The 23,639-nt window shown below is 40.3% G+C and overlaps 1 protein-coding gene across 1 annotated transcript in view; it reads left to right on the top strand.

The window, feature by feature from the left end:
• The window catches only part of KLHL32 (kelch like family member 32), a 200,047-nt gene that overhangs the window by 2,900 nt on the left and 173,508 nt on the right, over positions 1-23,639 (top strand). The window contains exon 3 of the mRNA XM_055535435.1: positions 19,122-19,209. Within this exon, the coding sequence (XP_055391410.1) occupies positions 19,187-19,209 (23 nt within the window). The 5' untranslated portion in view covers positions 19,122-19,186. The remainder of the gene's footprint in view (positions 1-19,121; positions 19,210-23,639) is intronic.

The following is a 23,639-nucleotide window of genomic DNA, read 5'->3' as shown; positions in this document are numbered from 1 at the left end:
GATATTTTTCCTTATTTTAGTTCTCATCTACTTGCCACTAAGTTTTCTACATAGCTATGTGGTGAAGCCACATAGCTTGTTGTTCTCCCGTCATTTTGAGTGTTTCCTTAATTAGAAAGTATATCAACGACAGGAGCAAAGTCCCACAGTGTCAGAGCAGGAAAGGACATTAGTAGTGAAATGCTTCATCTTTTATTCCCCTAGCAAAACAGTGGCCGTAACTTATAGCTGTGATGAGTGTGTGTGTGTATGTATGTGTGGATATGTTAAGACTATCCTTTTAGGGTCATATGAGAATCTCAAGGAGGTGGGGAGAGAGGAAAACGCATAGATTGAAAAAGCCTTTCCACAGGTGATTCTGATGTCCCTCCCTCAGTCTCGACCACCATCACTAATCTCTACTGTCCCCCATCTGTGAGAATCACTTCCTAATGCAGACTGGCTTCTGAGCTAGCCTGGGAAATAAGTAGGCAACCTGTTTCACCTCTTCCTTGTCCACGTGCCTTGCTTAAAAGTTAAATGAGCACTCAGTGCCAGCGATTTAGAGGGAAAAGAGACAGGAAGAACAGAGAAATGACAGGAAGAACAGAGAAATGACAGGAAGAACAGAGAAATGAGTTCTCTGTGGATTGTCTGTGCTCCTGTCCACCCACCAACACACACATCTACATACCTTTACACACATTTGAACACACTTGTGCATCCCTTACCCATGCACACACATTCTCATTCTCCTATTTTTTTTTTTAGTAAAAATATATTTGATTTATAGTAGATGCAGATTTCCATATTCTAGGGGTTAGAAGGACTTGCAGGAGAGCTCCTAAAGCACTGGGTCTCTTGGTGGTGGTCTCACAGGATCCATGCGGTGGTATGATCTTCTATGTCTGGACCTCTGTGTCCATGGGATCTACATGCACAGAGGACTGACCAAGGCACTTGAGCACCTGTGGATTTTGGTGTCTGCAGTGGCTCCTGGAACATAGCCCCGGTGGATATTGAGGGGCACAGCTTTACCTGTTTCTGCTGAGCCTCACATTGGATAATTTCACATAGGCCACAGAGAACTCTCCAGACTGATTTGAGTTGGATCACACTACTGTCCACATGAGAAAGCAGAAGCACGGAGAAGCAAACTGGCTTATCCAAGGGAGACAGAGCTGGGGCCAGGACACAGGTCTCCCAGACTTTTCGTTCGTTGGCCGGTCTTCTTTGGTTTCAGAGTCCCTTTGGTGTCTCACACAGGACACATTTTGTAAGCCTTCCCTTCTTTTTAAGGACTTTGAGCTCCTGCTGTTATTTCATTGCCATATGCACAGACACTCACCCCAGCCATCTGGGGAAGGGAAAAGTCATATCTGGCAGGGGAATGAGTATGCAGATGAATTCTTTTTATAATTACCCAGAACAAGGTTGTTGAAGGTATGAGTTCTTTAGCCAGCTTCTTCAGATTTAGATTCAAAAGCCGTTCTCATGTTCAGAAAATATTTTATTTTGTACAGAACCCTCAGGACATTCATTCTTTCTCAATCTGTGATCTCACTTTTCAGCATGTCTCTCTGGCTTTGGTAGCTCATGGGAAGCTCATACACCACCAGCATTAACTTGACCCCCGGCTGAATTCTTTGCCTGTCAGCTCCTGTCCTCTGGGCTGTTGCTCATGGTAATATCAAAGATGGGAGCAGCTGGAATCAGATGCCTGTGATTATGAAGACAGTAATTACTGATCATGCCGACACCAGCAATCGTAACTAGTGCTTGAATAATTGAAAATGTTACCTACGAGGCAAGCAGTGATTCAAGGTGTCAGAAAAAAAGGCATTATATAGAGTAGCCTAGGCAGTAATAGAAGGGCTTCCCTGGTGGCTCAGTGGTAAAGAATCCGCCTGAAATGCAGGAGATGAGGGTTCACCGCTGGGTCAGAAGATCCCCTGGAGAAGAAAATGGTAGCCCCATCCAGTATTCTTGCCCGGGGAATCCCATGGACAGAGGAGCCTGGCGGGCTGCAGTCCATGGGGTCACAAAAGAGTCGGACACAACTTAGCGACTAAAACATGACAGCGACAGGCAATAATATGATGTTTTCATTCTTGTTTTTTTCAGATAGTCTGGCTAAAATTGCTCTGTGGAGGTAATGAACTTTGAGTTTGACCAGTTGTCTTTTTTTAACTTCTTTACAAAATAGAGTTATAAGATCTGGAGGAATGCTGTTTAGGGCGAACAAGTCAGTTTTCTTCGCTTCGTCGGGTTGTTGTGAGATAGATAAATGTCCCATGTGCTGCAGAATGAGTACAGCTGCTAGAGTGAGTTTGATGAGGTTGTTTGCTTACATTGCACTTCCATGTGTAGAAAGTATGTTCAAACTCATCATTTCACTTAATGTCTATGAAAGTATTTGTGGAAGAAGTTGTTTTACCCTGTCTTAGGGAGAAGTAAGTGTTGGCTAAGAAAGGCTAATTGATTTGCCCAAGTTACACAGATAATACATTGTGAGGTTAGGTTAGAAGATAAGATTTGTTCATGATTGTGTAACACTTTCCAAATTTGTCAGGTGGCAGAAAATTCTGTAATATATGTTTGCTATATTTCTAGTAAGCAACAGTTAGAACTGGACATGAAACAACAGACTGGTCCAAATAGGAAAAGGAGTACGTCAAGGCTGTATATTATCACTCTGCTTATTTAACTTATATGCAGAGTACATCATGAGAAACGTTGGACTGGAAGAAACACAAGCTAGAATCAAGAGTGCCGGGAGAAATATCAATAACCTCAGATATGCAGATGACACCACCCTTATGGCAGAAAGTGAAGAGGAACTCAAAAGCCTCTTGATGAAAGTGAAATTGGAGAGTGAAAAGGTTGGCTTAAAGCTCAACATTCAGAAAACGAAGATCATGGCATCCGGTCCCATCACTTCATGGGAAATAGATGGGGAAACAGTGGAAATAGTGTCAGACTTTATTTTTTTGGGCTCCAAGATCACTACAGATGGTGACTGCAGCCATGAAATTAAAAGATGCTTACTCCTTGGAAGGAAAGTTTTGACCAACCTAGATAGCATATTGAAAAGCAGAGACATTACTTTGCCAACAAAGGTTCGTCTAGTCAAGGCTATGGTTTTTCCAGTGGTCATATATGGATGTGAGAGTTGGACTGTGAAGAAGGCTACGCACCGAAGAATTGATGCTTTTGAACTGTGGTGTTGGAGAAGACTCTTGAGAGTCCCTTGGACTGCAAGGAGATCTGACCAGTCCATTCTGAAGGAGATCAGCCCTGGGATTTCTTTGGAGGGAATGATGCTGAAGCTGAAACTCCAGTACTTTGGCCACCTCATGTGAAGAGTTGACTCATTGGAAAAGACTCTGATGCTGGGAGGGATTGGGGGCAGGAGGAGAAGGGGACGACAGAGGATGAGATGGTTGGATGACATCACTGACTCGATGGACGTGAGTCTGAGTGAACTCCGGGAGTTGGTGATGGACAGGGAGACCTGGCGTGCTGTGATTCATGGGGTCGTGAAGAGTCGGACACGACTGAACGACTGAACTGAACTGAACTGATAAGAGATACTGTCTTCTTTGGAGGAATATTTTGGGTCTAATCTTTATCAGAAGAATAGTCACAGGAAGGACAAAAAATGCTTTTAATAGACTTGTAAAATTTTCTTCACTGGAAGATTGATCGTTTTTACTCTTATGTTTATAACTCTGAGTGAATGGTGAGTCGCTCAGTTGTGTCTGACTGTGTGTCACTCTTATGTCTGTGTCCCCATGGACACAGCCCACCAGCTTCTCCACCCATGGGATTCTCCAGGCGAGAATACTGGAGTGGGTTGCCATTCCCTTCTCCGGGGATCTTCCTGACCCAAGGATTGAACCCAAACTTCTGCATTGCAGGCAGATTCTTTACTGTCTGAGCCATCAGGGAAAATTATAACTCTAAGAATATAACTCTATTTTGATAACTCTTTTCACATATAGGATATGACTACCCTATATTGGATGTTCCCATATTTTTGTATTGAATTTGTAAATCTCTTATTATGACCTACCCTCAAATATTGTAGTTTTAATTTGGAAAGCATTTCTTTGAGAAATTTGATGTAGCTTCCCATATTTCATTTTTATTTGTTGTTTTTGATCCTTACCCCCTTATCTCAGCACATTGCTATGCCAGCTCTTCATGCTGGTGTAGACGGTGCATAGCAGGGCCAACTCTTAACACTTTTCAGTGCTCACCTGAGGCCATCTAACCCATAACTTTGCTTTTTCTCCCAGAGAGCTAGAAGCCCACATCCAGCTCCTGTAGATCTGAAATCCCAGGATGTACCCTAAGATTGAAGCATGTCAGGAGAACCTTTTGGGGCAAGCTCTTCCGGATGTCACAGACCTTATGGAGAGAATCAAAGCTTACAAGCTTAGTCCCAGCCCAGGGGGCCAGTGTCAGAGCAAAAGCTTGAATCCAAGTGCAACATAGTGTCTGCCACCAGATTGTCCTCTGGCCCAAGTCCATGTGGACTCAAGTCCAAGTTCTAGAAAGGGAGGGATTCTTTACAATGAGCGAGAAAGATAATGCATTGGTTGAAATCTCTAAGGGATCCTGAATACATGGTAGCATTGGAGTGGTGGACTGTGCTGGCACTTAGAACTGTGGTCATTTTAGGAGAAGGCGATGGCACCCCACTCCAGTACTCTTGCCTGGAAAATCCCATGGACGGAGGAGCCTGGTAGGCTGTAGTTCATGGGGTCACTAAGAGTCGGACAACGACTGAGCGACTTCACTTTCACTTTTCACTTTCCTGCATTGGAGAAGGAAATGGCAACCCACTCCAGTGTTCTTGCCTGGAGAATCCCTGGGACGGGGGAGCCTGGTGGGCTGCCGTCTATGGGATCGCACAGAGTCAGACACGACTAAAGTGACTTAGCAGTAGGAAAGGGTACTTTTGGGCAGTGAGTACTTCAGATGAGTGTCTGTAGCATCTCAGGACTGTCATGAGCTTTACTGCCACTGTCAGTGGCTTTAGCAGGAGCCTGTGCCCTCTGGGGTACGCATCCGTAGGTTCAGCAGCGGGCATTGTTGCACAGTAGACAAGAGAGAATGGAGGGGCCTAGAGGATGGTTATGTTTTTTGAGAGTCCATGAGATACTTCCTGAAACTGACAACCTGTCTTCCCTTTGTAGTTGGAGTTCCCAAAGTTATAGGTGTGGGTGCAAGACCAGAAAGGAAATATAACAGTTTCTGGAATCCTAGTGTTTACTGAAATGCCTGAGAAATAAAGGGCGTATATGAATGATAAGATGTGATTTAGTTTGTTTTATGAAAAAGTATTCACTTTACTGAAGAAATATCAACAGAATTAATGTTTGAAACATTTAAAATGTGAGTTGAGGACAAAAAAATCTATTTTGCAAAATTGATGTGTATCATTCTAACCAACATAATCATTCAAAATTATTATAGTATTTTCAGTTTGTACTTAAAGTTATTTTTTTACATAAAACCTTCACCCAGATCCCATTTAGCTTGCTTGATTTTTTCATATCACTTATCACTCTCTGGCACACCCTGTAATTTACTTATTTGCCATGGTTATGGTTTATCTTCTCATGTATAACTTAAGCTCCATGGGGAATGCATTTTGTCTGTTCTGCTTGCTGATATAAGATGAAATGACTGAAACATGGAAGCACTCAGCAAATACTTATTGATTATTAAGTCAAGAATCTATAAACTTGGAATTATATATGTTTTGTGAGGAAGAGACAGTGAAGAATAGGGACATGGAGAACTCTTTTATGAGATAGATCGTTAGACAGATTACCTATGGGTGAGGGTGTAGTTGTGGCAGGCTACTTTCAAATTTGTGATTTTTAGCTTATGCTTTTGCTCTTCCTAAGCCCGCAGCTCAGCAGCAGATGCCAACCCTGCTCTTATAGTCCTGGAGGAAGATCCTAATGAGATCACCAGTCTTACTTTTATTTCCTTTCTTGTTCATCCAGACACTTTGATTCATACCTTAGTTATTCAAAAGAATACAATTTAACTTGATGCAGATTGTCTGGCTAAGGAAAAAGAAAGGAGATGGCCATGAAATGAACCAAGAGCAATTACAGGACGATACATGCCTTTAGGTTCCAGATACTAAGGGGGGGGATATGTTTCATTCTAAATGTTCTTGGCAGTTTTTGTAAAAGTGAGCTTTGATTAGTTACTTGATTTAAAGCATTTATGAGTAAAACAAAACCCCTTGTTCAGAAACATCAGTTTCTGAACATGGATCCTGGAGAAAGCCAGTATAAAGAAAGCCCTCTCCAGATTCTCATTGAAAAGGATGCCGTATAATGAATGTCCTGAGCGGTGTCTTCCAGGGATCTTTCCAGAGTTATCACAGCACCTTCTCTAAGGTTTTATTCACCTTATGCTTTAGTATGTAGAGTGGCAATAATTTGAAGGTACAGATGAGGAGGTATGATAGGGTTGAAGTCTGTAGCCGTTTTTACTCTGGCGTTATTTAATGACGACAGCTAGAACTTTTGTTGATTTTTATGTTCTTAGCATTGTTCTTAATATTTATACTGACTTCTTAAACCTCTGTAACTATGCTGTGAGGTAGGTAGTGTTATTAACATCATTTTATAGAAAAGAGGAAACAGACACAGACAGGTTACATCCTTGTCCAAGGTCCTATTGCTAGTGGGCTGGGAGTTGAAACCAGACAGTTTCATGATAATATTTGCAGCGTTATCCTTGTGCTAAATGCCTTTCTGAAGCCGAAGACCACATTTTAGAGAGTCCACAAGAGAAATGGTTATGCTGAATATTTTCCAGAAAATTATCTCTGATACCTGGCATCTTGGAAATTATTGAACATTTATGAAAGAAATGTTTGCTTACTGGAAATCCCTGGAGTCCAGCTATTCCGCATTGCTCATTCAGATGGCAACACAGTCTGTGACAGGGGTGTGAACTCTCATCAGACTTTGCTAGGTTCTTGATCCCAGCTCTGTCACTTACTAACTCACTGACCTTGGGACAGTTGCTTCATATTTACCTCAAACTTGATGTTGGATTGATATTCTCTGCTTGGTAGATGCCTAGAGGTGGCATTCTTAGCAATATCCCCAGAGAGACTCAAAGTTCTTGTTGTTTTTAATGGTATGTGGATAAAAAGTATTTAGCTAAGCCGTTAAATAGTTCCTGGGACTTAAAATTTTGTGATGTCGGTGGGAAAGTCTGTTTTTCTCTTCTACAGCATTATTGAAACCATAGGATACAATTATGGTGTGCTTTCTTCATGAATAAAATGGTGATTTTGTTTTACTTATAGTCAGATCAGATCAGATCAGTCGCTCAGTCGTGTCCAACTCTTTGCGACCCTATGAATCGCAGCACGCCAGGCCTCCCTGTCCATCACCAACTCCTGGAGTTCACTGAGACTCACGTCCATCGAGTCAGTGATGCCATCCAGCCATCTCATCCTCTGTCGTCCCCTTCTCCTCCTGCCCCCAATCCCTCCCAGCATCAGAGTCTTTTCCAATGAGTCAACTCTTTGCATGAGGTGGCCAAAGTACTGGAGTTTCAGCTTTAGCATCATTCCTTCCAAAGAAATCCCAGGGCTGATCTCCTCAGAATGGACTGGTTGGATCTCCTTGCAGTCCAACGGACTCTCAAGAGTCTTCTCCAACACCACAGTTCAAAAGCATCAATTCTTCGGTGCTCAGCCTTCTTCACAGTCCAACTCTCACATCCATACATGACCACAGGAAAAACCATAGCCTTGACTAGACGAACCTTTGTTGGCAAAGTAATGTCTCTGCTTTTGAATATGCTATCTAGGTTGGTCATAACTTTCCTTCCAAGGAGTAAGCGTCTTTTAATTTCATGGCTGCAGTCACCATCTGCAGTGATTTTGGAGCCCCCAAAAATAAAGTCTGACACTGTTTCCACTGTTTCCTCATCTATTTCCCATGAAGTGGTGGGACCGGATGCCATGATCTTCGTTTTCTGAATGTTGAGCTTTAAGCCAACTTTTTCACTCTCCACTTTCATCAAGAGGCTTTTGAGTTCCTCTTCACTTTCTGCCATAAGGGTGGTGTCATCTGCATATCTGAGGTTATTGATATTTCTCCCAGCAATCTTGATTCTAGCTTGTTTCTTCCATAGCACTATATACTGTACATCCTGTAAGAGGTAGAATATCACGAAAGGGCAATAATGTCTTCATTAGAAAATACACTTAAAAACTGTGTGATCTTAGACTTGGCGCATTGGGAAAATTTGGATTGATAAAGAAAGGATTCTACTTCAGTCATTGTGAAATACCAAGCATGATGGATTTGACAGCCTCCCCCCCTTCCCCAACCTCCCCCACACTCTTCTCTCTGAGATTTGTCCTCCCACTTGTTGAGCCCACCCAAGCCTATTGACTGAGCCAAGAAAACAGACTCCACTCTCCTCCTCCTCTTCTGACTCATGCCAAAAAATCATGGAGCAGTTCAAAACATGTCTCAAATCACAAAACATAATGTGGAAAACTTTCTTGTCTGACTTTGGAATGTTCTTTCATATCCTTTTGTCATTAGTGACATTTTGGATGAACTTTGTTTCTTCAGAGATCTCCCTGACCACTCAAAGCAGACATGCATCGACGTCACATCACGTCGTTCTGTTCAGTGTTGCCCCAAAGTTTTAAAGTAACATTAATTTTTAAATGAAATTTGGATTTCTTTTTGGTTTTGATATCTTGGTTAAGATTATGTGCATATTCTGTAAAAGACTTGTAGTGCCTTTTTAATGACAGAGAAAAGTGTTTTTGGAGATGTTTGGAACTTCTGCATTTGTGATAAAACTGCATTAACTTCCTGAACAATAACTATTTTATAAACAATTCATTTTTTACCAAGTCTTCTAGGAACAAAGTTCCTTCTTACACAGAGATCAGCGGGACATAGTCCCTACCCTTGTAATTCATAAAGATATCAGTTAAGGTGCAGCTCAACTCAGCTGAAGGAACTTAATCTCATGCCCACGTCCTTTCTTCTACTTTACATCTCTTTTGTAAAAGAAAATTATGCTTTAAAAAGCAGTAGCTTTTATCACTTGTCATGTTAGAAAAAAAAAAGACATTTTGTTATACAAAGTCATTGTAATCTTACTCTTTTACATGCCGTCCTGGCATATGGTAGAAGCAGTTTAAATGTTGAATGAGTGAGAGAGAAGATGCTTAGTGAATAGTTATAGTAAATTCTTTGTTATTCAAGCCTGGTCAGATCTCTGTTTTCATGGAAAACCAAATATTGTGTCTGAGAGAATTAGCATGTTTATTATGAGATTAGAAGTGCAACACACTCAAAGATATAGGGGCTTGTGTTATACTTTTGTAAAGTAAGAACCCTATATAGCTGGAGATGCAGGATAGCTTAGTGATTAAAAAAGAGTGGGTCTGGATATAGACTGCTTCCCAGGTGGTGCTAGTGGTAAAGAATCTGCCTGCCAGTACAGAGACGCGGGTTCGATCCCTGGGTCAGGAAGATCCCCGAGAATAGGAAATGGCAACCCACTCCAGTATTCTTGCCTGGAAAATTCCATGGGCAGAGGAGCCTGGTGGGCAGCAGTCCACAGGGCCGCAAAGATTGGGACATGACTGAGTGACTGAGCACTACTGCTAGGATGTAGCCTACCTACTAGGTTTTCACCCTAGCTCCCATACTGGTTGTGTAACCTTCCTGAAGTTACTTAATTTCTCTAAACCCTGATTTCCTAATCAGGAAAATGGGCATAAAATAGGACTTACCAAAAGGGCTTTCTGTTAAAGATGGCGGACTGAGCACATGTCTACACTGCATCTTCAGCTGGTACAGAGTTCTTATTTTACAAGAGTATAACTTAGAAGCCTCCTTACATTTCAGTGTGTTGTACTTTTCATCTGGAAAGCCTCCTCCTCTCTCTCTGCATCTTTCAATGCTCCTCCACTTACCTTCCTCCACTATTCTAACCAACATCCAGCTTGCCTTTGGTAGGGTGATATGGTGCAGCAGAATGTTAACAGATGGATTTGAGTCTCAGCTTTACCAGTTCCTAGTTTTGTTTTTTTTTTTTAAACCTCAAGCATTTTAGCTTGCTGGGCCTCTGCTTTTTCTTTGGAAAAAATGGGTCCATAATTCTTATAATGCTAGGTCAGTGTAAGAACTATATGTAATATTGCATGTAATATTGCATGTAATTACATCCTAGCCTCTTTATTTAAGTACTTGAATTGTGGTGCTTCACCAGTTTTAATGCTTTTTGCACATGTGAGATACATATCAGCTTTTCAGTACGTCAGCAATCAATTTAAAGTACAGCTTCAATTTTAGAAATTGTAAAATGAGAGGAAATTGTGAATCTCCCAGCTGAAGAAAATGCAGAATGTCTTGTACTATTAGGGTGATGCTAATGTGGATATTATGCCTTGGCGCTAGTGGTAAAGAACCCTCCTGCCAATGCAGGAGACATAAGAGACACAGATTCGATCCCTGGGTCAGGAAGATCCCCTGGAGGAGGACTTGGCAACCCACTCCCATATTCTTGCCTGGAGACTCGCATGAACAGAGGAGCTTGGTGGCCTACAGTCCATGGGGTCACAAAGAGTTGGACATGACTGAAGCTACTTCTCATTCTGTGTGGATGTTATCCCCTACTTAAACTGATGCTGAAGCTGAAACTCCCAGTACTTTGGCTACCTCATGCTAAGACTTGACTCATTGGAAAAGACCCTGATGCTGGAAGGGATCGGGGGCAGGAGGAGAAGGGGATGACAGAGGATGAGATGGCTGGATGGCATCACTGACTCAATGGACGTGAGTCTGAGTGAACTCTGGGAGTTGGTGATGGACAGGGAGGCCTGGCATGCTGTGATTCATGGGGTTGCAAAGAGTCGGACATGACTTAGCAACTGAACTGAACTGAAAGGTTATAAACTATTTGAAGGACAGAGATCATTTTTAATTCTTTTGTGTCTGTCATCACATCTTGTTCAGTGATTACTGGAAATGTATTAAGCCTTCAGTAGATACTTGAATGAATGAAGAGTCCATGTTTTAAAATTTAATGGTAAAACTTTCTCTGTTTGAAAATGGAGTTTGGATTACATCTAGATCATATGTTAGAGGACTGTGAACTGAATATTTTCTATTTGTTAGAAGGCAGTCATTAATAAGAAGAATGTTCATTCATTGTTTGAATAATAACATTTTCATACAGATTTTTTAAATGAAATAAAGTAATTATATAAATGTAGCATATTGTTTTTTCCATACAATAATATTTTTGTCATACAAATATTTTTATGTATTCAAGATCTACATTTTACCATCTACAGAGATGCAAATAGTTGGTTTAATTTTCAGTGGTCTGAGAACTATAAGAAATTCTTTAATGAAAAAGTTTTCATGGCAACATTTTTAAAAAGCACATTAGGATGTTATAATTGCAGGTTAGGTTATTTTGACAAGACGGTGTAACTGATCTAAGCATTTTATGTTTCTATTCACAGAGGAGTGATGGAGCTAAAAATTAAAAAACTGGAAAGGGGTGTGTTAATGTGACTGGAAGAACTGACTGAAACGTTATATTTTATTTTGGTTCACAAGGTCTCCAGCTATATTCATGAGGGTGACTGCATATTCATCCTTGTTCTCATTAGAGGAATTTTTAATATTCAGTGCAGCATTTCCTTTTAGGGCATGCATTTTGATAGTATGGGCTTCACGGGTAGTTCAGTGGGAAAGAATCCACCTGCCAGTGCAGGAGATCTGGATTCAATCCCTGATCTGGGAAGATCTCCTGGAGAGGGAAATGGCAACCCACTCCAGTATTCTTGCCTGGGAAATACCATGAGGAGCCTGGTGGGCTACAGTCCATGGGGTTGCAGAAGAGTCAGACATAAGTCAGTAACTTAACAACAACATTTTTATAATATTCACTAAAACATTGTGATTTAATACATGCAAATAAGCTGGCTTTATGATCGCATGTTCTTCATCCTAAAACAGGGATACATTATACTTTTACTTTTTCTACTTTGGGGGATTTTGTGAGAATAATGGTAGTCCCAGGGGGTTCAAGATAGTGAGCAAGATAGATGTGGATCCTGCCTATATAGACAGGATGATCAGATTATTTATGATCGAAACTGGAAAACCACAGAGAATAAATGGGGGTGCAATTAGTAATTACACTGGGACAGTAAACAAAACTATGGCTACTCCAAGACGGCTCATTCTCCTTAAAGAGCCACTGTCATGGGGTGGGTAGAAACGAGGCTAAGCCAATAGCTTCTAACCCCCCTTCCACAAACAAGTAATTATATAGAGTGCTAATTATGCTGTGTGTTTGGATGTGTAGGTGTTATTGGAGCTTATAGAAGAGTAAGGAACTGGGACCTTGGGGAGTTTTAGGGAAGGCTTCCCAGAGGAGGTGACCTTGGGACTTGCAGGATGAATAGGAGCTAACTAGGTAAAAAGGACATAGGAAGTTCTGGGCAGAGAAGATGGTTGGTACCAGTACCCTGAAGGGAGAGAATAGCTCAATGTGGATGAGTGGATCTGCATGATAGATACTGTACCATACTAGATGCTTTCAAATATGTAAAATGTGGAATAGAATAGTACAGAAGACCTAGAAACTCTACTGCATGAACTTTCATACATTCCATGGATATTGGCTCTCCTTTCCTAACTAGATACATGTGGTTTCCTATCACCCTATTCAACACAATTGATAATTTGATGTATCCCATAATTTTAAAGGGATTTCCTTTCTCCCTATTACAAATATCTATTTATCTGGGATTATTGTGCTGGGTCAGTTTATACTAGCTTTGTGTCCTGGTGACCTTAAGTGAAATCCAGCTACGAAAAGATATTTATTTAACTTTTTGTCTCTTGATGTTTTTCCCTCTCTCATAGGATAATAAATACTCAGTATATAATTATATACTTATTTATGGCTTATATTGTTAAGAAGATCTTACTCTATTTCTTCTTTAATTTTCATATAATCTATATATTTTGATTTTAGTGTGACTTCAAAAGTAGTAGTATTATGGTTTATTATAAAACTTGGAATTAGAGCAGAATAATTAAGAGTACAAACTTTGGAGTCAAACAGTTTTGATCTCTGAGACTACCAATTTCTAGTCCTGTGCCTTTTGTGAATTATTTATACCCCTGCGTTCTTAATAAAATGAAAATGATATCATCCACATTAGGTTGTTGTGAGTATTAAATGAGATCATGCATATGAAGTACCTCTTATTGTAAGAGCAATCAAAGAAAGCATTTGGCTTGTGGTAGTAGGTAAAGTTTGAACATTCTTTGGCATTGCCTTTCTTTGGGATTGGAATGAAAACTGACCTTTTCCAGTCCTGTGGCCACTGCTGAGTTTTCCAAATTTGCTGGCATATTGAGTGCAGCACTTTCACAGCATCATCTTGTAGGATTTGAAATAGCTCAACTGGAATTCCATCACCTCCACTAGCTTTGTTCGTAGTGATGCTTCCTAAGGCCCACTTGACTTCACATTCCAGGATGTCTGGCTCTAGGTGAGTGATCACACCATTGTGATTATTTGGGTCATGAAGATCTTTTCTGTATAGTTCTGTGTATTGTTGCCACCTCTTCTTAATATCTTCTGCTTCTCTTAGGTCCATACCATTTCTGTCCTTAGTTGTGCCCATCTTTGCATGAAGTGTTCCCTTGGTATCTCTAATTTTCTTGAAGAGATCCCTAGTCTTTTCCATTCTGTTGTTTTCCTCTATTTCTTTGCATTGATCACTGAGGAAGGCTTTCTTATCTCTCCTTGCTGTTCTTTGGAACTCTGCATTCAGATGCTTATATCTTTCCTTTTCTCCTTTGCTTTTCACTTCTCTTCTTTTCTCAGCTATACAACCATTTTGCTATTTTGCATTTCTTTTTCTTGGGGATGGTCTTGGTAACAAATTTCCCTGATGCTGAAGGCATCAGGGGAAATATTGAAGGCAGGAGGAGAAGGGGATGACAGAGGATGAGATGGTTGGATGGCATCGTTGACTCAATGGACATGAGTTTGAGTAAGCTTTGGGAGTTGGTGATGGACAGGGAAGCCTGGCGTGCTGCAGTCCATGGGGTCGCAGAGTTGGACACAACTGAGCAACTGAACTGAACTGAGTAGGTAAAGTGATTATTATTTATAATTTTAAGTTAAAACAAAATAGATATTTAATAGAAAGGGTTTAACATTATGATCTCAGGAATAAAGCCTGAATGATTGTCTTTTATAGAGTAAAAGAATTGTAGGGTTTTGTAAGAACGGGACAGTTGTGTTCTTTTGGCCTAAATTTCTATTCAGTTCGTAAACTGTGCTCTAGTCACACATTGGACCTTTCCTGTTAGAATTAAGTCATCTCCACGTCTTTTTTGTTTAGAGGGAGAGCTTAGATGTTTTCACCCTCTAAGGGCAAGCATCCTTGTTACCTTCAGGAATGATGTTCCATGCAGGAAAATATACCAGTGGGGTACCTTGAATGTTTACCTTTCAAACTAAAGGGATATCTAATATCATTTATTGTACACCATGTGATGGTGTACTGGTATTAAGATATAATTTGCTTTTGAACTGTGGTGTTGGAGAAGACTCTTGAGAGTCCCTTGGACTGCAAGGAGATCCAGCCAGTCCATCCTAAAGGAGCTCAGTCCTGGGTGTTCATTGGAAGGACTGATGTTGAAGCTGAAACTCCAGTACTTTGGCCACCTCATGTGAAGAGCTGACTCATTTGAAAAGACCCTGATGCTGGGAGGGATTGGGGGCAGGAGGAGAAGGGGACGACAGGATGAGATGGCTGCATGGCATCACCAACTCGATGGACATGGGTTTGGGTGGACTCCGGGAGATGGTGATGGACAGGGAGGTCTGGCATGCTGTGGTTCATGGGGTCACAAAGAGTTGGACACAACTGAGTGACTGAACTTACTGACTGACTGGTATTAAAAATATACCAATTTATGAAATAATCAGAATTAAAGATAAATTATCATAAGCAATACATAATCTAATGATACTATAAAATATATGTAGTAAAATATAAGAAATGTTCAGTTCAGTCCCTCAATTGTGTCTGACTCTTTGTGACCCCATGAATTGCAGCACGCCAGGCCTCCCTGTCCATCACCAACTCCTGGAGTTCACTCAAAACTCACGTCCATCAAGTCGGTGATGCCATCCAGCCATCTCATCGTCTGTCATCCCCTTCTCCTCCTGCCCCCAATCCCTCCCAGCATCAGAGTCTTTTCCAATGAGTCAACTCTTTGCATGAGGTGGCCAAAGTACTGGAGTTTCAGCTTTAGCATCATTCCTTCCAAAGAACACCCAGGACTGATCTCCTTGAGAATGGATTGGTTGGATCTCCTTGCAGTCCAAGGGACTCTCAAGAGTCTTCTCCAACACCACAGTTCAGAAAGCATCAATTCTTCGGCGTTCAGCTTTCTTCACAGTCCAACTCTCACATCCATACATGACTACTGGAAAAACCATAGCCTTGACTAAATGACCTTTGTTGGCAAAGTAATGTCTCTGCTTTTTTATATGCTATCTGCTGCTGCTGCTAAGTCGCTTCAGTCGTGTCCAACTCTGTGCGACCTCATAGACAGAAGCCCACCAGGCTCTCCCGTCCCTGGGATTCTCCAGGTAAAAACACTGGAGTGGGTAGCCATTTCCTTCTCCAATGCATGAAAGTGAAAAGTGAAAGGGAAGTTGCTCAGTCATGTCTGATTCTTAGTGACCCCATGGACTACAGCCTACCAGGCTCCTCCATCCATGGGATTTTCCAAGCAAGAGTACTGGAGTGGGGTGCCATTGCCTTCTCTGAGTATGCTATCTAGGTTGGTCATAACTTTCCTTCCAAGGAGTAAGCATCTTTTAATTTCATGGCTGCAGTCACCATCTGCAGTGATCTTGGAGCCCCCCAAAATAAAGTCTGACACTGTTTCCATTGTTTCCCCATCTATTTCCCATGAAGTGATGGGACCAGATGCCATGATCTTCGTTTTCTGAATGTTGAGTTTTAAGCCAACTTTTTCACTCTCCTCTTTCACTTTCATCAAGAGGCCTTTGAGTTCCTCTTCACTTTCTGCCATAAGGGTGGTGTCATCTGCATATCTGAGGTTATTGATATTTCTCCCGGCAATCTTGATCCCAGCTTGTGCTTCTCATGATGTACTCTGCATATAAGTTAAATAAGCAGGGTGACAATATGCAGCCTTGATGTACTCCTTTTCCTATCTGGAACCAGTCTGTTGTTCCATGTCCAGTTCTAACTGTTGCTTCCCGACCTGCATATAGGTTTCTCAAGAGGCAGGTCAGGTGGTCTGGTATTCCCATCTCTTTCAGAATTTTCCACAGTTAATTGTGATCCACACAGTCAAAGGCTTTGGCATAGTCATTAGTGAATTATAAATAACAGTAATTTTCAGGGATTAATTCATCCTTTAGCTCATTTTAACTCCCAGCCTTTAAAATGGTGTTCATTTCACTAAACATTGTAGAATGGAACAGATTGTAATTAGATAATTTCTGAAGAGAACTAATTTAGTGAGTTGGTCTCCAAACAATAAAGGAAGTTATCTTGAGATTTTTAATTGCTGTATTTGGAATGTCTGAAAAATATCAATAAGGTGTGTCCTTTAATTTTGTATTATTGTAACTTTTAGGATTATTGTTCTGTATTCACCTAGTTATTGGGAGCATTTTAAAATATTAAAATTTCAGAAAGATTAAGGGTTTTTCACATCTCTAATAATAATAATAAATATCTTATGCCATCTTAAAGTGTCCATCTCTGTAGTTTTTGTGTTAGGCAATAAGAACCTGGAGTTTATAACCTAGTTTATGAAGGGAATATGTAGCAGTGATGGGTTGCTAGGAAAGTCTCTAAGCTAGTTAAACAACGTGTCATGAATTATTCTGATCCTCTCTATTGCTCAGTTGTAGTGAATTAATTGAAAATGATGCTCATTTTTAGATTTTTCAAAACTTAAATGAAAAGTATAGGTATACTATTTTCAGTAATTAAAAAAGCAAGAAATAAGTATGAATGTATGAAATGTTTAAAACAACCTGATGTTCGACAACAGTGAAATGAATCCTCAGCAAATTATAATATATTTATGTGATTTAGTATAGTTTGAAGTTTTGGATATGGTGTAACAAATACTATATTATAGATTGGAAATCATAGGTCTCTCTTTTATAAAATTAGCAGAAAATAGGCACAGCTTTACATATTTCTTTCATGTGTTTTTACACTGTTTTTGCTTTTCAAAATTAAACTTAGAAGAGAGCCTGTTTAAGATGATTCAAACTGGAATTAATTTTGATGCTTGGGTGTATTAGAAAATGGAAGCTAGACCTTCTAATGGGAGTTGTAAAACAGTCATGGATTCAGTGTTTATATGTGTAAATATATGTTTTTTATATTTTCCTTTTCTGAGTCTTTTCCATTATAAGTATTATAAGATACTGAATATAATTCCTTGTTCTATATTGTAAGTCATTGTTTATCTATTTTGTATATTGTATATATCTATTAATTCCATACACCTAATTTATCCCCACTTCCACTTTGGTAATCATAAGCTTGTTTTCTGTGTCTGTGTGAACCTGTTTCTATTTTGTAAATAAATTCATTCATATTATTTTTTTAGATTCTACTTATGAGTGATATCATAGAATATTTGTCTTTCTCTGACTTTACTTAGTATGGTGATCTCAAAGTCCATCCATGATGCTGCAAATGACAAAATGTTTTTCTTTTTTATGGCTGAGTAATATTCTTTTATATACATACACATGCATACATATATGTATATATACTACATCTTATTTATCCATTCATCTGTTGATGGACCCTTAGGTTGCTTTCATGTCTTAGCTGTTATAAGTAGTGCTGCTATGAACATTGGGGTACATGTATCTTTTTGAATTAAGAGTTTTAGTATTTTAAGGACTCGCCATACTGTTTTGCATAGTGGCTGCACCAATTTACATTCCCACCAATGGTATAGAAGTGTTCTCTTTTCTCCACACCCTCTCCAGCGTATATTATTTGTAGACCTTTTGATGATGTCCCCTCTGACAGGTGTGAGGTGTCAGACAGGTACCTCATTGTAGTTTTGATTTGCATTACTCTAATAATTAGCAGTGTTGAGCATGTCTCATGTCTCTGTTGGCCATCTGTGTATCTTCTTTGAAAAACTGGCAGTTTCTGCCCATTTTGGATTGGTTGTTTATCTTTTTGATATTGAACTGTATGAACTGTTCATGTGTTTTGGAAATTAAGCCCTTGTCACATTGTTTGCAAATATTAATATTTTCTCTGAGTCCGAAGGTTGTCTTTTCATTTGTTTATGGTTTCCTTTGCTGTGCAAAAGATTGTTTGATTAGGTCCCATATGTTTATTTTTGCTTTTATGTCTATAGTGAGTGTTGTTTGGAAAGCTGGGCTACCACGTGTACATCAATGAAGTTAAAACACTCCCTCACACCATAAACAAAAAGAAACTCAGAATGGGTTAAAGACTGTCTATGGAATTCTCCAGGCAAGACTACTGGAGTGGGTTGCCTTTTCCTTCTCCAGGGGGTCTTCCCGACCCACGGATTGAACCTAGGTCTCCTGCATTGCAGGCAGATTATTTACTGTTTGAACCACCAGGGAAGCCCCTAAATATAAGACATGACACCATAAAACTCCTAGAAGAGAACATAGGTAAAATGTTCTCTGACATAAATCGTAACTGTTTTTTAAAATCTTAATTTTTCCCTCTGGCCATCTGATGTTTTAATTTTTAATGTAACTCTTTAGCTATTTTTGGTTCTCAAATTTTAATTTTTAGTCCCTGAAATTCTAATAAGGTGAAAAAACTTTAAAACTTATAAGCATTCTGAAACCTTGCCTATCACAAGAGCATTCAGTCAGATTGTATCTTGTCCATAAAACTCTTCAAGATTTGAAAGTATTAGCATCATGAAGGCCCAGAGTATGTTTGTTTTTTTCTTTTTTTTTTGCATTTAAGTCACTGTGCTTTTCTTTCTTGTCTTTTCATTTAGCTGGAATGCTTGCCGACTCCTCTGCGACCTTCTGAGGCTGAGACCCTGAGGAACCCAGCTGGAGAATGCCGTCTGAACGCTTCCTCAGGTGGGCACTGTAGGATACATCTTGGCTTGGGGTGGTGAGCCTTGTGTGACTTGAAATCCTCCTACTGCAATGTCTAGGACCGAGCACAGGGAAGGCACTCAACAAGTATCGAAGGAATCAAAGCAAACCAGTCTGCGAGTGTGTGTGAATTTAGTTTGGTAGCACAAGGGCTAACCACTAAGATGTAATTACTGCCCAAACTTAGATATGTTTAATGGTTAAGTATTTCAAAGAATACTTTTTTATCCTTTTTATCTTTTCTTTATTTAGGATGCTAACCTCCCTCAAACTAACAGTATACATCCATAAAGATATATGATGTAATAAATAATCAGAAAACCACATATACATGACTATTGTCCCTTTTAAAGCAATCATTTGACATGTAGTTAGTATAAAAATATTAATGAGATGTTTTTGCATTGTTTTATTTCATACTGTGTCTTTGACATCCAGTGTACATTTTCTACTTAGAGCCCATCTCAATTTGGACTGCGCACGTTTTACTCAGTAGCCACATGTAGCTAGTGGCTATTATGTTGGACAGTGCAGGTTTAAGGAGTTCCCCAGAGGAAAGGGTATTGGGGTTGCCTTGCCGAAGACAGGTCACCCTCTACTCTCACTTGTAAATTTCAAGGTGGCAATATTGCTTCCACGGAAGACCTTTCCCAATTGTAGAATGACCTCCAAACCTGTATACCCTCGGAAAATGTGGCTCCTGTCTTATGTTTTGTTTGTTTGTTTAGTATTTTAGGAAGCTTTAGGAATGTTTTTCCTTCCTTCTTTATCCATTCCTCTGTCGATGGATGTTTAGATCGCGTCCATGTTTTGGCTGTTGTAATCTGTGCTGCAGTGAACGTTGGGGTGCATGTATCCTTTCTGATCATGTTTTTTTCCAGATATATGCCCAGGAGTGGGATTGCAGGGACATATGGCAGCTCTGTTTTTAGTTTTTTAAGGAACCTTCCATACTGTGCTCTATAGTGTTCTGTACCAGTTTATATTAACACCAACAATTTAGAAGGGTTCCCTTTTCTCCACACCCTCTCCAGTATTTTTTATTTGTGTATTTTTTGTTTTATGATAGTCATTCTGGCTAGTGTGAGGGGATATCTCATTGTAGTTTTGATTTGCATTTCTCTGATAATTAGCAGTAGTGAACATCATTTCATGTGCCTCTTGGCCATCTGTATGTGTTCTTTGAAGAAATATCTATTTAGGTCTTCTCTCTGATGTCCTTTTTGGTTGGCACCAGGCTTGGAGGTGCTATTGGCATCTAGTGAGTCGAGGCCAGGGATCCTTCTAAACATCTTACAGTGCGCAGGATAATGCCCATAGCAAAAAACATCAGAATGTCAGTTTCACGGGGGTTGAGAAACCCTGCTCTAGATCTGGCATCCAACCAATATAGCACATGGAAGGAGACCATGGTATCGGTCTGCCACCACTAAGCAAAGTGCTTTATTTCTGGCTATCACGATCCATGTGGATTCTTCTCTAAATTATTTTTTACTTTAAATTTGCCATCTCTGACACTCTGATCCCACTGCCGTCTGTCCTCCATAGCACCATCATCTCTGCGATGGACTTTCCGTCTCTGCTGCAACACAGACCTTCCTTTCCCCCCTTTCTAACTTTCCCTGTGCCCTGTGGAGCTGTTGCACTGGGTCTTGTTTGTGCTCCACTGTGTCATCTCCCTCACCCTTTGAAGCTTTGAGCACCTCCTGCCTTCACTGGGCCCTGTCTTTGTCTGGGGCACCACTTGTTCTGTAGCGCTCTCAAGTGGTGGCCTTATTTTCTCAGTTCTCATGTACTTTAGGGATGGGTAAAGAGCTTGTTGTCAACCTTGGGCATAGTTTTGCTTCTCAGTCTTTACTCCTTATATTGGTTGTCTGAGAAAATGACAACAAAGACGGGCTCTTCTAAAGGTGGTGCTCGTCAACTCTTGCGTCCTCTCCTCCCCACGCCAGCAGGGTGACTTCCTCTCATTCACTGTGCACTTGGCGTTGGGCCGACAGTCTCCTCTTCACCACAAACCCTTTACTCCTTCCTGGTGCCTCCGTATTCACAGGGAGGATCTGCCTGACTCGATGGCCTTGAATCTTCTACCTGCGTGTAGCCTTCTCCCTCACTGAGCCACCTACTCCCGTGGTCACGCCATGGATCTTGCATCCCCAGAAGTTGCTCAGTTTCTGAAACCACTGCATCCGCCTTTTTATTCCTACCAGGACCTTCTCTCCTTCTAGCTTCGTGATTTACCTACCCTCACCATGGTGGTACTTTGACCTCATTGCAGCGTCTCATTTAGTGGCCGGGCCACTCCACCAAATCCATCAATATTTTCCTTCTCTCATTTCCCTTCTTAACCAGTTTAGAATCTATTGCTCTTTTAAATCCTTAATTTCTCTTGCTCTCTGCATTTGCCTGACAAAACCCCAACCCAGATGATCCCAAATATCTGTGTTTTCATGCCTACATTGTCCAGTGGAGGTTGGTTCCACTGAATGTTTAGATTCAGCAAGCAAAAAAATAAAATGCCCTAGGTTTTAATGCTTGTTTCTGCTTCATTTATTTCTTCCCTCCTGCTACTCAAAAAGGAGTCCTTTCTCAAAACTGAGCCCAGCCCTGCTTCTGTGTTTTGAATCCTGTCTTTCTTATCTTCTCAGCAGCTTTTGACTGTTGTCTCTCAAGTGTGTTCTGGAGACACAGCTGTGCTTCTGTCATTCTCTCCATCCAGATGAGTTTTGCACCTCTAGCCAAGACCTCTTTCTGAGCTTCAGATCCTGCTCTAGGCCTGTGCTTGTCCTCAGGGTTCCAGCCGTGAGTATTCTATAGACTCTGTGTTAGGGCTTTGCTCCCTCCTGCCACAGGATCAGAGCACTTGCTGTTCCTCTGCCTGTAAAACTCTGCTCTCCCCTTTTGCCATGGTAACTTGTTCTCATCCTTCAGCCTGCAGCTCCAGCATTACTTCATCAGCGAGGCTAGCTTATTTGATTAAAGTTTAACTACCTCACGAAACTGAGGGTTCTGTGAAGGCTGCTAAAGTGTTCATCATCTTATCTCCAGAACCTGGTATAATACCTGGCGCAGGATAGTAAATGTTTGAGTGAATAAAGGAAGGAAGGAATGAAACAAGATTATCCATTTATAAATACATTCCTTTCTGCATAGTCTTCATTATTTCTTGGTCATTTACTAAATATATTGCATCTTCTTTGCTTATTATTTTGACCCTTACTATTGTTAGCATTAATTTAGAAGTATTTACAAATTGTAAAGTGTTCTATTAAAAATAAATTTAAGTTCCTTGGTGGTTTTTTTTTTTTTTAACAGCCTGTCCACTTCCCAGGTGGTGCTAATTGTAAAGAATCTGCCTGCCAATGCAAGATACATAGAGACGTGGGTTCTATCCTTGGGTCAGGAAGATACCCTGGAGAAGGAAATGGCAGCCACTCCAGTATTCATGGGATTCTGGGAAATCCCATGGACAGAAGAGCCTGGCAGGTTACAGTCAATGGGGTCCCAAAGAGTCTGACATGACTAAGCAACTAAGCACCACTTAAATAAATAGGGTTCTTTTAATATTAATGTATTTAATTTGTATTAAAATAGTTTGACTGTAGAATGGAAGTGATTAGGGCACAGTTTATCAATAGACTGAACTGAGATAATCATGCATAATCCTAGTTCTGTTAGGTTTTTCTTGTCCAGTCCTTTTCTTTTTGGTGTAATCTATTTAGGAAACGAGGATCTCTACAGTACTTGACTGATTTGATACACAAGTATGCAACACCTTATTGGTAACCTTACTTGAAAACTACGTGCATATGTTTTGTGTATCTAAATGCTAAGTAAACATTGATATGGAAACTGACTTGAATTTTTAAATTTGAATTTCAGATATTTAAAAACCAGATAACCATTCCGGAATTTATATATTATAAATTGAGTGACCTCAGTCAAAATTTATGCTATAAAAATGAGACTCAGAGATTTCTGTGATCAAAAATGTTCACTGTGAGCCTGAAGTAGTGGTTTGTGATAATGCAGTGCTTCCCTGTGAGTGAGCTGTACCATGTTATGAACTTCGTGCTCTGCATTTGATTTTTTAATTTTTATCATCAATTTCAGAATGAAAGTTAAAGATTTAAAGTCATGAATAGTTCTGTTCCTTGAGATCTCATTTATTTATCTCCCTGTTACTAGATGCTACATTTGACCAATCAGATGCTTGCTCCCTGGCATCACTAAAAAGCAATTTCTTGCTCAGGGAGTCTGGGGCTTCCTGTGTTGTACCTGAGACGGGTAGGGCCCTGTGAGAATCAAGAACAGCCAGATTCATCAGCAGCCTGATGGGGTGTCTGAAACCCTTATACGGTTCATGTGGAAAGACATGAGGAGCGTATCCCTAGGGAACTTGTAGACTGTCC

The sequence above is a fragment of the Bubalus kerabau genome, chromosome 9 (assembly GCF_029407905.1).
Source record: "Bubalus kerabau isolate K-KA32 ecotype Philippines breed swamp buffalo chromosome 9, PCC_UOA_SB_1v2, whole genome shotgun sequence".
Classification (NCBI taxonomy): Eukaryota; Metazoa; Chordata; class Mammalia; order Artiodactyla; family Bovidae; genus Bubalus; species Bubalus kerabau.
Note: the sequence above shows the minus strand (reverse complement) of the source record. Positions and strands in the feature narration are given on the sequence as shown.